This window comes from Mesoplodon mirus (genome assembly GCF_964341445.2).
Source record: "Mesoplodon mirus genome assembly, chromosome: 8".
Classification (NCBI taxonomy): domain Eukaryota; kingdom Metazoa; phylum Chordata; class Mammalia; order Artiodactyla; family Ziphiidae; genus Mesoplodon; species Mesoplodon mirus.
Genome location: NC_138984.1, coordinates 52,225,156 through 52,237,747, shown reverse-complemented (window position 1 = coordinate 52,237,747; position 12,592 = coordinate 52,225,156). Strand labels below are relative to the sequence as shown.

Below are 12,592 nucleotides of genomic sequence, written 5' to 3'. Positions count from 1 at the left end.
TTTTTTTATTGCATGGGGCATAGTGGACGAGAAAGGACCTCTCCTCTCAGTGAGCTCACGGGAGAGGGAGACAGTGAAGGAAGGGCAGGTGTCAGAACCAGGAGAAAGAACATGGTCTAGGGGGGCGTGGAGTGGAAACGTTGTCAAGAAATGCTTAATAGAAGAGGAAACACTCAAGATGAGTCTACTAAAGGAAGTGTTCATCCACCCAGACAGTGGAAATACAGCAGTAGAGGAAATTCATGAGACTCGAAGGCAGCCCACCTGGGTCCATGTTCCACCACTGACCTGTCAAGCCTCTGATCCAATATTTATAATGACCACGCTGTGATCTCTGTCCTCTGCCTCACAGTATGACAATGGACATTAAGTCCCTTGTAATAATGTGCATAAGCTGAGTTATGTAAATATTAGGGGTCATCACCTCGGGATTCCCTGAGATAAATTGATTTTTTTTTAAAGTTAGCTTTGGGACTTCCCTGGCAGTCCAGTGGTTTAAGACTTCGTCTTCCAGTGCAGGGAGTGCAGGTTCGATCCCTGGTCGGGGAGCTAAGATCCCACGTGCCTTGTGGCCAAAAAACCAAAAACATAAAACAGAAGCAGTACTGTAACAAATTCAATAAAGACTTTAAAAATTTTTTAAAATAAAAAATAAATTAAAAAATTAGCTTTATTGAGATGTTAATGTACATGCAGTAAAATTCCACCCATACAGTTTGATGGGTTTTGATAGATGTTTATACAGAACTACCACCACATTGAAGATAAAGAATATTTCTGTCTCTCCAAAAAAGTTCCATCATGCACTTTTGCAGTCATCAATTACCTCTTCTCCCCAATGGCTGATCTGCTTTCTGTCAGCATGGTTTTCCTTTCTAGAATGTAATAGAAATGAAATCACGAACTGTTGAGTCTCTTGTGTCTGCTTTCTTTCACTCAGCATGATGCTTTTCAAGTGCAGCCATGTTCTTGCTGAATGCAGCACTAGTTCACTCTTTTTCATTGCTGAGTAGTATTCCATCGCATGGCTGTTTCACAGTTCATTTAACCACCACTTGTTGGACATTTAGGCTGTTTCCAGTTTTTCGATGCTATGAAAATGGTAGGTAAGAACAGTGGTGTGCAGGGTTTTGTGTGGACTTATGCTTTTGTTTCTCTTGGATAAATACCAAGAAGTAGAATTTCTGGGTCCTATGGTAAGTCCATATTTAACTTTCTAAGGACTGGCCGTTCTCTTTTACAAAGTACCATTTTATATTCATTCCTGCAGTACAGGAGAATTCCATTTGTTCCAAATCCTTACCGTAATCTGTATTCTCTCTTTAGTTTTACTGATTCTAGTGGGTATGTAGCAATATCTCATAGTGGTTTTGGTTTACATTTCCCTGTTGACTAATGATGTTGCTATCTTTTCATGTGCTTATTTGCTAGTGATGTATCTTCTTTGGTGAAGTGTTTGTTCAAATCTTCTGCTCATTAAAGAAGAAAATGAGTCATCTTTTTTCTTTTTATTGAGCTGTAGAAATTCTTAATATATTTTGGATAGAAATCCTTTAACAAATGTGTTTGCAAATTGTTTTTCCCCGGTCTGTGACTTTCCTTCATTACTTTGATGGTGTCTTTCAAGGAGTGAAATTTCTTAATACTTTTGGTTTGAGGAAAAAGGTATCTTGGTGTCATTTTTTTTTTCTCTTTAATAAATTTATTTATTTTTGACAGTGTTGGGTCTTTGTTGCTGCGCATGGGCTTTCTCTAGTTGTGGTGAGCAGGGGCTACTCTTCATTGCAGTGAGCGGGCTTCTCACAGCGGTGGCTTCTCTTGTTGAGGAGCACGGGCTCTAGGCACGTGGGCTTCAGTAGTTGTGGCACGCGGGCTTAGTAGTTGTGGCTTTTGGGCTCTAGAACGCAGGCTCAGTATTTGTGGCAAACGGGCTTAGTTGCTCCGCATGTGGGATCTTCCTGGACCAGGGCTCAAACTCGTGTCCCCTATATTGGCAGGCGGATTCTTAACCACTGCGCCACCAGGGAAGTCCCTCTTGTAGCTTTGGTTTTTGTTTCTTTTATGAGTGTGCTTAAGCATCTTTCATATGTTTAAAATTTGTTTTATTTTTCCCCATGTCCCTTGCCCATTTTCTATTAGTTTTTAAATCTTTTTCTTTTGGATTTCTAAGAGCTCTCTGTATTAGGGAGACTAACCCTTTGTGATAACATTTTTCCTAGTTTGTATTTGTATATAACCTATCCTCTGCATATGTTTTAGTTTTCCATGTAGTCAAATATATCAGTCTTTTATGGCTTTGTGATGGTTATAAAGGCCTTCACCACTACAAGGTCATAAAGAAGCTTGCCAGGATGGACATGATTTACGTAAGCATTTTCCTTTAATATGCAGTTATCCTGGGCTTCTGACTGAGTGGCTAGTTGTCTTAACTTTTTTGCCCTGATCTTCTATCCATTCAATAAAGACCCAGCTGTGAGAAATCACAGGGGCCCAGCATAGGTAACAGTGGAAACAGAATACCTAAGGAGGAAATGCCTGTCCCTCTGTTTTTACAGGGTTCACATTCAGCAATGTTAGAGCTGTTTAGGAGGCCATGGTTGAGGCATCCTGGTACAGATTACAGCCAGGAACAAATCTAGGTCCTGCCATTAGCTGAGTGACCCTGGGCAAGTCATCTAACCTCTGTGCATCTGTTTCTCCACCTTTCAGATGCCTGCTTGACTGGGCTGTGAGGACTATGTGGGACATGACAGGTGTGGCTGCACTTTGAGAGAAGCTACCGGTGGTGCAAACCTACTCGGGTTGCAATTTCTCATCCTCAGCCAGGTCTGCTCTGCCTTCCTGACTCTCGGGAAGGAATCCTCTCAGAAACTCCTTGTATTACACTCAGGACTGTCTTAGCTCAGGATGCCATAACAAAATACCGTAGACTGAGTGGCTTTTATTTGTCATGTTTCTGGAGAATGCAACTCCAAGATCAAGGTGCCAGCAGAGTTAGTGTCTGGTGAGGGATCTGTCCTTGGGTCAGACAGCTGCCTTCTCACTGTGACCTCACCTGACCTTTCCACAATGTGTGTAGGTGGAGAGAGAGAGAGAGAGAAACCTATTCCTCTCATTATAAGGGCACTAATACCATGAGGGCCCCCTCCCTCATCTCCATCTCCAAATACCATCACAGTGAGGGTTAGGAATTCAGCATAATGCATTTGGGGAGGGCACAAACAGTCCATAGCAAGGACTGATGTCTTGAGCAGGCTGATGACTACTTCTCTGTGACATTATGCTCATGCTAACAGTAAATGTGGTCTGTGTGGAGAGAGGAGAGCCAGGTGGGCTCTGGGTGGGAAAATCACAGCAGAGTTCTAGGATGTTGCAAGCTGTTTTTGGGCAAGGGCATTGGCAGGTCTGTGCCAGCCCAGGTCCTCCGTGGGTCCTTCTTTAGGATTTATATTTTCTGAAGCAGATCAGCACAGCAATGGTGAGCAAAGCCTGGATGAGGCTTCAAGGTGGCCACAGTCTCTCTTTTCCCAGACTTGGGGAAGGCAAATGTTCCTTCAGAGCTGATCCTGGGAGCAGACTGTGGTTGCTAGGAATAATGCACAGATAGGAAAAACCTGAGTTTTGCATGTTGGCTTCTGTATATTTAAATATATCATGTACTCTGTGCCAGGCACCATTGGAACACTTTGGAACATCCTTATGGCGTAGTATGTGAGGCTCAAGCAGCGTAGCAGAACCTCTCTAAGTCTCGGTCAGGACAGGGCTTTGTTGCAGGGATGGGGCCGTGCAGGATGACGGGAGCTGCTGCTCCGGAATCTGGGCCTGAAGTCAGCAGGGCTCCCTGGCAGGAGGGAAGCACTGCAGGAAAACTTGGGACCCTGAAGGTGGCCTGAATGCACATCTGACCCTCACGGTCTCAGCCTTGGTGACACGGGTGACCTGCAGAGGAAGCCTGTGTCAATGAAGCTGCACACATGGCTGGCTCAGGACTCAGAGAAGCTAGAGGAGGGGATCCAGTGGGAGCTGGCAGAGCTGAGGGCCTGGCTTCTACCGCACCCCCAGGCTGACCCAGTGGATCAACAACACGTGCATGACAGCACCTGGTGCCCTGTACCTGCCTTCAGGGACGAGGGGCCGCCACTTCACCTCCATCTTCTGAATCTCACACAGATGTCTCTGGTGGCCGAGTGTGACTTGGAAACACCTAGCAAGGGAATTCCAGGAAACATAGTTCCTGCTGATCCCTGTGGATATACTACACAGCGACCACGGGTGGCAGGTCTCTTCTTTTTTTGCATTTTACAGATGCGTAAACGGAGGAGACGGGGGGGGGGGGGTTCTGTGACTTGCCCAGAGTCACACAGTTATTAAGTGAGGCTTCTGCTCCGGTGCCTTTAATTATCATCAATGCTTCTATTATACTTTATTACATCAGAAACCCATCTCCTGTTCCTCCGGGATTCCAGTCCATGGGAAGCTTCTCTAAGGCGAAGGATGGGTTCCAAACACCCCTTCACCCTTGATAAGCCACTGTGGACCCCAATCATAGTTTCTCTTAACGTTTTTTACATTGCACCATGTGTGTTTCTTTCTAGGTAATAAATTCCCTATGGTTTCTTTTACAGTGATGCTTACCGTACTCTGGGGCTCACCATTAGCACCTAGCGTGGCTGTTTGGTGGAATAAGTGAGTGTGTGGGTAATGCGTTTGGGGCCTTTAATAACAGTTGCTACATTTTATTGCACATCAGCTGCCTGCCGGGGGCTGTGGGTATCACACTGCTCTTTATGGAAGAGAGAACTGAGATTTGAGAGCTTGGGTTTGTTTCCCCAGTAAGCAATGAAGTCTAGATTTGAGCAAAGATCTGCTGGCGGATCACTGCCCTTTGTCAGCCAAGCCCCCGTTCAGCAGTTTGCTCCCTGGGTTAGCAGACCCAGGGGAGGACCAGCAAAGCCATTCTGGCTCTTCTCAAGGTGCATCTGGGGGTGGGAGCGGAACGTCAACCCCCAGCTCCCTGGGACATGGATGGGGTGAACACAGCCTTTCTCTATCTCTGAACATGTAGGGATGAGGGCTTTGCCAACAGATCGGGTGAAGCCAGAAAGGCTTTAGGCACGGGGTGAGCAAAGTGAGAATTCACCTTCTCAATCTGGGGCCTCACAGCACTTAATGGACTGCCTCAGTCTCCCAACTTAGGCTTTTCTAAGAAAAGTTGCACCGGTTCTTAGTTGCTGCAGGCGGACTCCTAAGTTGCGGCATGTATGTGGGATCTAGTTCCCTGACCAGGGATCGAACCCAGGCCCCCTGCATTGGGAGCGCAGAATCTTAGCCACTGCGCCACCAGGGAAGTGCCACCAGCTTAGGCTTTTTGAATCTTATCTGCATCTGGGTCTATGTTGGTACGTGATTCCTTAATCATGTTTGCCTTTTTTCTTATGGGCACCCTCTCCCATAATTAGACTGAGTTTCTGCACGAAGAGAGCTTGGATTTGGGGGGTCCTTCCCCACCGCCCGCCCCCGTGGCCCCTGGTGCATTAACCTTCATGCACAGCAGGGACTGGGGATCCGTCCAGAGGCCAGGTTTGGCACAGTCCTTACTGGTCATTTGAGGAAGTGAAACTTCAGTGAGGTGATTATTTTTGAAAACTTCAAAATTTGAAATAATTTCAGATTTATACATCAGTTACAAAGACATTACAGAGGGGTCCCATATTCCCTTCCTCCAGCCTCCCCTAAGGTTAAATAACGTCTCACGTAGATAACCAGGGTGCCATTACCTAAACCAGGGGTGACAACAGTAGTAACACAGCTCCAGCCTCCGCGCCGATTCCTCCGGCTTCCCATGTACTGACCTTTTCTGTTTCTGCGGCATTTCGTCCTCACATCTCCTTAGCCTCCAATCTGTGACAATTTCTCTGGTTCCTTGTCTTTCACGACCTTGAAATTTCATGACCTTGACATGTCTGAAAAGTAGCGCTCAGGTGTTTTGTAGACTGTCCTCAACATGGGTTTGTTTGTTGGTTTTTCACGATTCAACTGAGGTTACGGATTTGGGGGTGGAACACCCAGAGGCCTCCTTCTTCACGTCCCGTCCTACCTGCAGGCACATGACAGCGGCATCACTTACGCACGGTCGTGCTCATCTTGATCACTTACTGGGTTTCCCCCCTGTAAAGTCACTACTTTCCTCTTTTCTGTATTCTGTTTGTTCGCTACGAGGCATGAGTCCAGTCGATGCTCAGTGGAGGAGGGAACTAAGCTGTGCCTTTTTGGGGAGGGAGTAGCACGGGATTTGTGGACATCTGTTAAAACCAACCGCCATTGATCAGTGGTGTGGACGAGGTGCTTTTTGTTTTGTTTTTTTGCTGCACCATGCGGCATGTGGGATCTTAGTTCCCTTGGGGGAGATGCTTTGATGTTTTGCAGATACCCTGTTTTCCAGCAAGGTGATTTTTCAGATCACTTTGCTGAGTGTTGAACCTGGGGAAACAGGCTGTCTTCCTCTTCCCAGCTTTCTGTTATTTGACTAATAAACAGCTTAAGGAATCCTATTTCTTTGAGTATATGTGATGCTGTATGAGATTTCTGCTGGCACTGGCATTTTAATATTGGGGAATCTAGAGGCTGTGTTTCATGGGAGTGATGCCTGGGAGCCCGAAGCTGAGAGGCCCTATGGGCCCTGCTATCAGGAGATAGATATACGGCTACTCGCTTTTGCATATGTGACTCATGCATTTGCTTGCAAAGGTAAGCTAACAACTTATAGTAAGTGCTAAGAGAACATCAATAGCAGACTTTATTTTTAGATACCTTTTCCCACCTTGAAGGCTATATTTGAACTTCCAGTTGCTTGTGCGAAGTTAAGGAAAAAATATGGTTATAAGTAGCTCCAGCCATAATGGACCCCATGGCAAGTTCAGCTGGCTCTGTTATTAGGCCAGTGGTCTACTTACATGTTCCAGACTTTGCAGTCAGCTGCTTTTTGACTTATCCATGGAAAACTCTACATAGAAGTCACTATTTTTAGCATTTGACCAACTCCGTTACTGATCAGTGATTGCCAACCATTTTGGCAGAAGAGCGGGAAGGGGAATCTCCTACAGGAAAAGAAGTATGTAATCGGTTTCTAAGGAAATATAAGTCTGGATTATTCGTTTTTGATCACCTTTTTAATTCCCAGTGACACAGGTAACTGAAGTATAAAAACAAGCAACACACCCCACCTGGTGGCAGCATGCTTCACTGATGATTTGTTCTGGGAACAAAGGCCAGTGGCTTGCAATCTGCTCTAGCCTGAGCTGAACTGTTGAAATCTGGAACTTTCTCTTCTAGGATGATTTCCTGTTCAGCGTCTCCATTTTAAGTGGGATCCTTTGCAGCATCCTGGCTGTGCTGAAGTTTATGCTGGGGAAGGTTCTGACCAGCAGAGCCCTCATAACCGATGGTGAGTAAGGCCAGTGTGTCTAGGGGCTGAGCTCACAGTGAGGGAAGATGCTGTTTGGGTCACTTTTAGCTGCTTGTCTTGCAGAAAAGCTCAACAATTTGGAATCTGTTCCTCTCTCTCCTCCCCTCCCCCCAGGCTGTTTAGTGATTCTCAGGGTTTCCTATCAGGGCAGATGTCTTGTGCCCTAGGAATTGAATACACTCTTCCTGAATCACCTCCACAGGGACCTCCTACCAGGGTGGCTCATGGCTCCCCAGGCTCTTAATCATGGAGCACAAAGGGCTTCCCAGAGCCTTGCATTTGAGGTGCGTTCTCCAAACAAAAAGGAAATGTCTTCCCTGGATTCTATGTAGGTTTCCTTGGTGAACGCTCCACGCCCATTTCCCCCTCCAGCTAGTGAAACACTTACCTGGGAGTTCAAGTTGCAGTGACCAGGGCTTCGCCAGGGAAATGAGCTGTGTGTCCTCTGCTCAAGACCCAAACCAGGAGGAAGTGTCCCTCTGCATCCTGTGGGCCAGGAGGAGCTTCCTGTGTGGCCTGTGGGCTGACAGAGAAGGATGTGTGAAAGCAGAAAAAGCACGTTTCCGTTTTTGCAAACTAGTGCTGGCATGTAAACTAGAAACATGATGGACACTACTGCCGGGCTGTCTTCTTTTTTCTTTATCCTGGAGCGTGTGAAGTTTCTGGGGGTTGGGAGTAGCGACCTGAGCCCCTGTGCCCTGGGGTGGGAGGTCCAAAGGTAAAAGCTGGTGGGTTGGTGGATGTGCCTGCACAAAGTAGAGCAGAGATCGTTAGGTCTTTCTTTCTTCCTTCCTTCCTTCCTCCCTTCCTTCCTTTCTTTTCTTTCCTCCCTCCCTCCCTCCCTGCCTCCCTCCCTTTCTTTCTTCTTTCTTTCTTTTTTTATATTTCCGGCTGCACTGCACAGCCTGTGAGATCTTAGTTCCCCAACTAGGGATTGAAAGTGCTGCATTGAAAAGTGCGGCATTGAAAGTGCTGCATCCTAACCACTGGACTGCCAGGGAATTCCCATGATTTCTTTTTTAAGGAAAGCACCGCTCCCTCCTCCTCAGATTCTCAGGGTTCTCTCCTATGTGCAATACGTGGGTGCAGTCACGTGGGGGTAGCTGTTATCCTTTGAGGACGGGGTGGATGGCGGTCAGAGGGCCCTTCTCTCCCAAGAGACGAGCATGGTGACACGGTATTGGACTCCTCATCCTGTGCTGATGCCCTGCCGTGTGTGTAACTGGACTTTTGCACGGTGGGGCAGGCAGGCAGGAGGTCAAAGTGATGCTTCCAGGATTGGGGGAGAAGTGTTCACTCCCTGTGATTTTTGTGGTCTGGTGTTTTTTAAGCTGGAAAAGAAAACGCCTCCTTTGGCTGTGGCATCCTCCTTTTCTTAGGAATGAGAGCACAGGCGGCCTTGTGCTGAGAGCACTAACCAGGAGTTTGGGTGTGGGTTCTCCAGCCACCTTTGAGGTTCTTTTCTGTTGCTCTGAGGGGCACAGCTCTGCCTGCACCCTTTAGGCCTGAACAGAGCGGACGTCTGGCTGGACCTTGAATCTCCAGCGACGTGTTCTGTTCCTTCCTTTCCAAGTCTCTTTACCTTGCACATGGGGGTTGGGAAGGCAGGCCTGGGGGAAGCTGCACCAGTCAGCACAGTTTTCGGGCCTCCAGGTGGTGGGTACCCAGCAGGCGCTCCTCTGTCCGCTGAGTTGATCCCTTAAGTCAGAGATCCCCTCTGACTTACAGATATCAGCACTTTCTGTATTCAGATGACTGCAGCCAGGAGCCTGAATGTGGACCCAGCAGTCAGACCTTCCTCCCAGGCCGCCAGGCAGGAGGCCCTGTCCCCTCTCTACCCACGACAACGGGGCTTGACCCCCCTCTTCTCAGAACAGTGGGTGCCCCTCCCTCGACTGGTGACTTCACCTAACCCTTTATAGGCGTTCCAGATGCTGTTTCTATTTTAGGCTTCACTCGTTCTATTTTAGGCTTCACTCGTTCTAACGTCCCACCGTTTTGTATGGTGTAAGAGAAGCCCCTGATGAGAAGTATGTGTTTTCTAATGAAATAACTCCTGATGTCATCATTTTCACATACAAAACCATCCACCTGCATAAGCAGTACTTCCATCCTACTCTTGACCCAGGGAGAGGGGTCATTACAAAGAGAAGTGGATGGAAAATTGTTCCACTGACAGGCGGAAAGCCGGGGACAGGCACTCCTCAGGCAGAGGTAGCCGAGTTGGGAGGGAGCCTGGGGCATCTGCGGGGGGAGAGTTAGGAAGGGAGGATATGAGGGGCCCCGACTAGTGGGCGAGGGCGGACCATTCCGCACATTAGGTCAAGCGTGGGAGTTTGGATGTTTTGCTAAATGTTGAAACAGACGAGGTGACATGATGGATGTTTTTTAAAGAGACTTGTGGCCATCAAGGTAGAGAACGGAGCAGAGAGGCCTCAGGGAGGGGAGAGGTCTCTGGGGAGCTCTCGGGGTGGTGTCCTGGGTCGGGGTGGGTGCTGGTATGGGGGAATGGAGGAAGGGTCAGCGATATTTATAACATGGGCAGGGCTCGGGGATGAATTGGCTGTGGAGGTTGAGGAGAGACAGACTGGCAGAGCAAGACAGAGGGCGCTATCGCAAAGAGCTGAGGCAGCACCCCGGTCCCCTAGCCTGTCACCCGTGAGGGCCCCTCCCCGCCATCAGGGGGCATGGTTGTCGCACTCTGCAGCCCCCCCGCAGCCCCCCGCTTGGTGGGAGTGTCAGCTAAATAGGCGGCAGTAATTACAGCCTCCTGCGAATTGCCTTGTCTGGGATCCTGATTCTCCTCATTCATTGGTGAACAGAAGTAGGGAACCATCTGTAAGGATCTGCTCTCTGTTCTTCCCTCACGTGGGGAGGTCGGGGGCCGGCTGGGCTTCGGGAACCATGCCTGCCGGTACTGTTGGTCTGGCCCAGGGCAAGGGGCCAGGCCAAGTGCTTTCTCTCTAAGTCCAGCCAATTGCTTCTGGTGCTGGGAGGGAGGGCGGGTGTCACCTGTCACCTGGCGAGGTGGCTTGTTGCTAAGCTGGAGCTCTGTGTGGACCGGGCCAGGCTGCCCCACCCTGTTGGTGGAGCAGTTTTCACTTATACCATCCACTTCTCTTTGTAATGACCCCTCTCTGTGGTTCGAGAGCAGGATGGAAGTACTGCTCCTTTGTCCCTGGGTCGTGCCCTTAGTCAGGAGGCAGATCTTCAGGGGAATGGGGACAACAGGGTGCTGGTAAATTCCAGACTTCCTTCCCCAGGCTGTGCTGTGCAGCGCAGGAAATCACGTCTGGTTGGTTTTCTTGCTTTGGATGTTTAGTCAGCATGCGATCCTTGCTATCAGGACTAGGCTGAAGCTGGCTCTGTATTATTTAAGGCAAAAGGATTTTGGGCAGCAAGTTAATACTACAAATCAGACAGAGGAAGATGGTGGAAAGGTGCCTGGGGGGAGTTCTGAACGAGGGGCCAGCAGCCGGGCTCCAGCGCTGCCCGCAGGACAGCTGGAAACCCGAGTTGAGGGGCCTGAGTTGACTGTTCTAAAGTATCAGCAGTCTGTGGTGGATTTCAAGTACATGAACTTTGAATCAGAAGTTCCTGCATACAATTAATATGTGCTTAATTACACAGATTCTTGTCTAGTCATCAAAGCCAGACTGTTAGAGCCTCTAATCAAGATTGCCTCAGACATTATTTTTTCTAAGATGATGACAGCGTTGATTTTTGGCAAGAGCCCTGGTTTTAACAGGCAGATGGAACAAGCGTATGGGCGTGGGTGGGGTGGGGACAGCGGCCCAGAGGTGAGTGACCGATGGGGCCTTGTGTGCCTCGTTAGGAAGATGGGTGGCCTGTGGGCTCCGTGTCCTTCCTGGGGAGTAGCTGCCGCTAGGAAGCCTCTAAACTTCTGAAGGAGGCAGGAGGGTGGGTACGGAGCCGTCCCCCAGTCCGGGTGTGCTGTTTCCAGCGTCCCCGCACAGGCTCATAAGAGGTGCAGCTGAAATGAGTCAGGCTCCGTCACAACCACAGGTGGGCAGAGCGGAGCAGGTCAGAGACTCCTGGAAGATATGGGTGAACAGGGTGAAAGTTTCATCAGCTGTGGACCATCCAGAGTCTGCGTGGGGTGGGTGGGTCCCCCCCACTGTGGCAATGGGAGGCTGGTGGGTCCTGGGCTGGCAGAGCCCGGTGACTTGGTGGAGTGAGTGGACATCTAGTGGCTGCCTGGGGGAACCTCCCACCCTCTGCAGCCTTTCTGAGCTCCTCTGGGCTTCTGTGGGGGCCCCAGGGGCCCACTGGTACCCACGACAAAGATGGAGAAAGAAGAATGAAGGATTCCAGTCTGCCCTGGGGCAGCAGCCATCTCCAGCTCATCTCTGCCTTTTTCCTCTAGCCAGCCCCCAACACAGAATTCCCCCAACTTGATGCCTGAGAGGTAAACTCCAGCCCAGGTAGCCCCTTGACAGGGTAGTGGTCTCTGTGGACGCTTTTGGTGGCCTTCTGAGAAAAGGCGTGGGCTGCAGAGACTTTTTTTAAGAGGACTGGTCTGATTCCATTTGTTAAAAAGAACAGGGAGACTCAAGGGACAGCCAGACTCAAGAGGGTAAATGCCAGCCTCTTCTAATGGGAGAGGGGAAATATCTTGATGATCCTGATGTATCAGGAGACAGGAGAGAAATACGGCCTCCCCCGTCTCAGAGTGGGCCCGCCGCCCCCCTCCTTGGGGAGAGATGGAAGCAGAATTGAGGGTGTGATATGCAGAGGCCAAAACCACGGGCAGGACGGAGAGGGGGGAGCTCCAAAGCGCTCTGCGTGCGAGGATCTGGGAGAGACTCTGCGGTGACAGAAGGGCGGAGTGGAGTCAGCTACGTGAGCCGCGTGGCGAACAGAGATGGGGAGCACGCTGAGTGCTTTTCCCCATCGTCTAGAGGTGAGCGAGCCTGGAGGAGCCACAGAAACTACCACCACGGGGGCCTGGCTTGCAGCCTTGTCCCCGGGCAGCCCTGAGAAGGGGAGGCCAGGACATAGCATGGGGAAGGGCGCCTGTCTCCTGTTGGTCGAAGGTGGAAGGCTTAGAGATTTGGCCTTGGCACCTGCCTTGGGACACATCTCAGGTGAAGCTGATGCCAGCCC

At 49.5% G+C, this 12,592-nt stretch overlaps 1 protein-coding gene across 1 annotated transcript in view; it reads left to right on the top strand.

Annotated features, from left to right (window-relative positions):
• The window catches only part of TMEM163 (transmembrane protein 163), a gene marked incomplete at its 5' end in the record, with an annotated part of 251,711 nt that overhangs the window by 233,395 nt on the left and 5,724 nt on the right, over positions 1 to 12,592 (top strand). Inside the window, one exon of the mRNA XM_082631364.1 lies at positions 7,333 to 7,444. Coding sequence (XP_082487490.1) covers positions 7,333 to 7,444 — 112 coding nt within the window. The remainder of the gene's footprint in view (positions 1 to 7,332; positions 7,445 to 12,592) is intronic.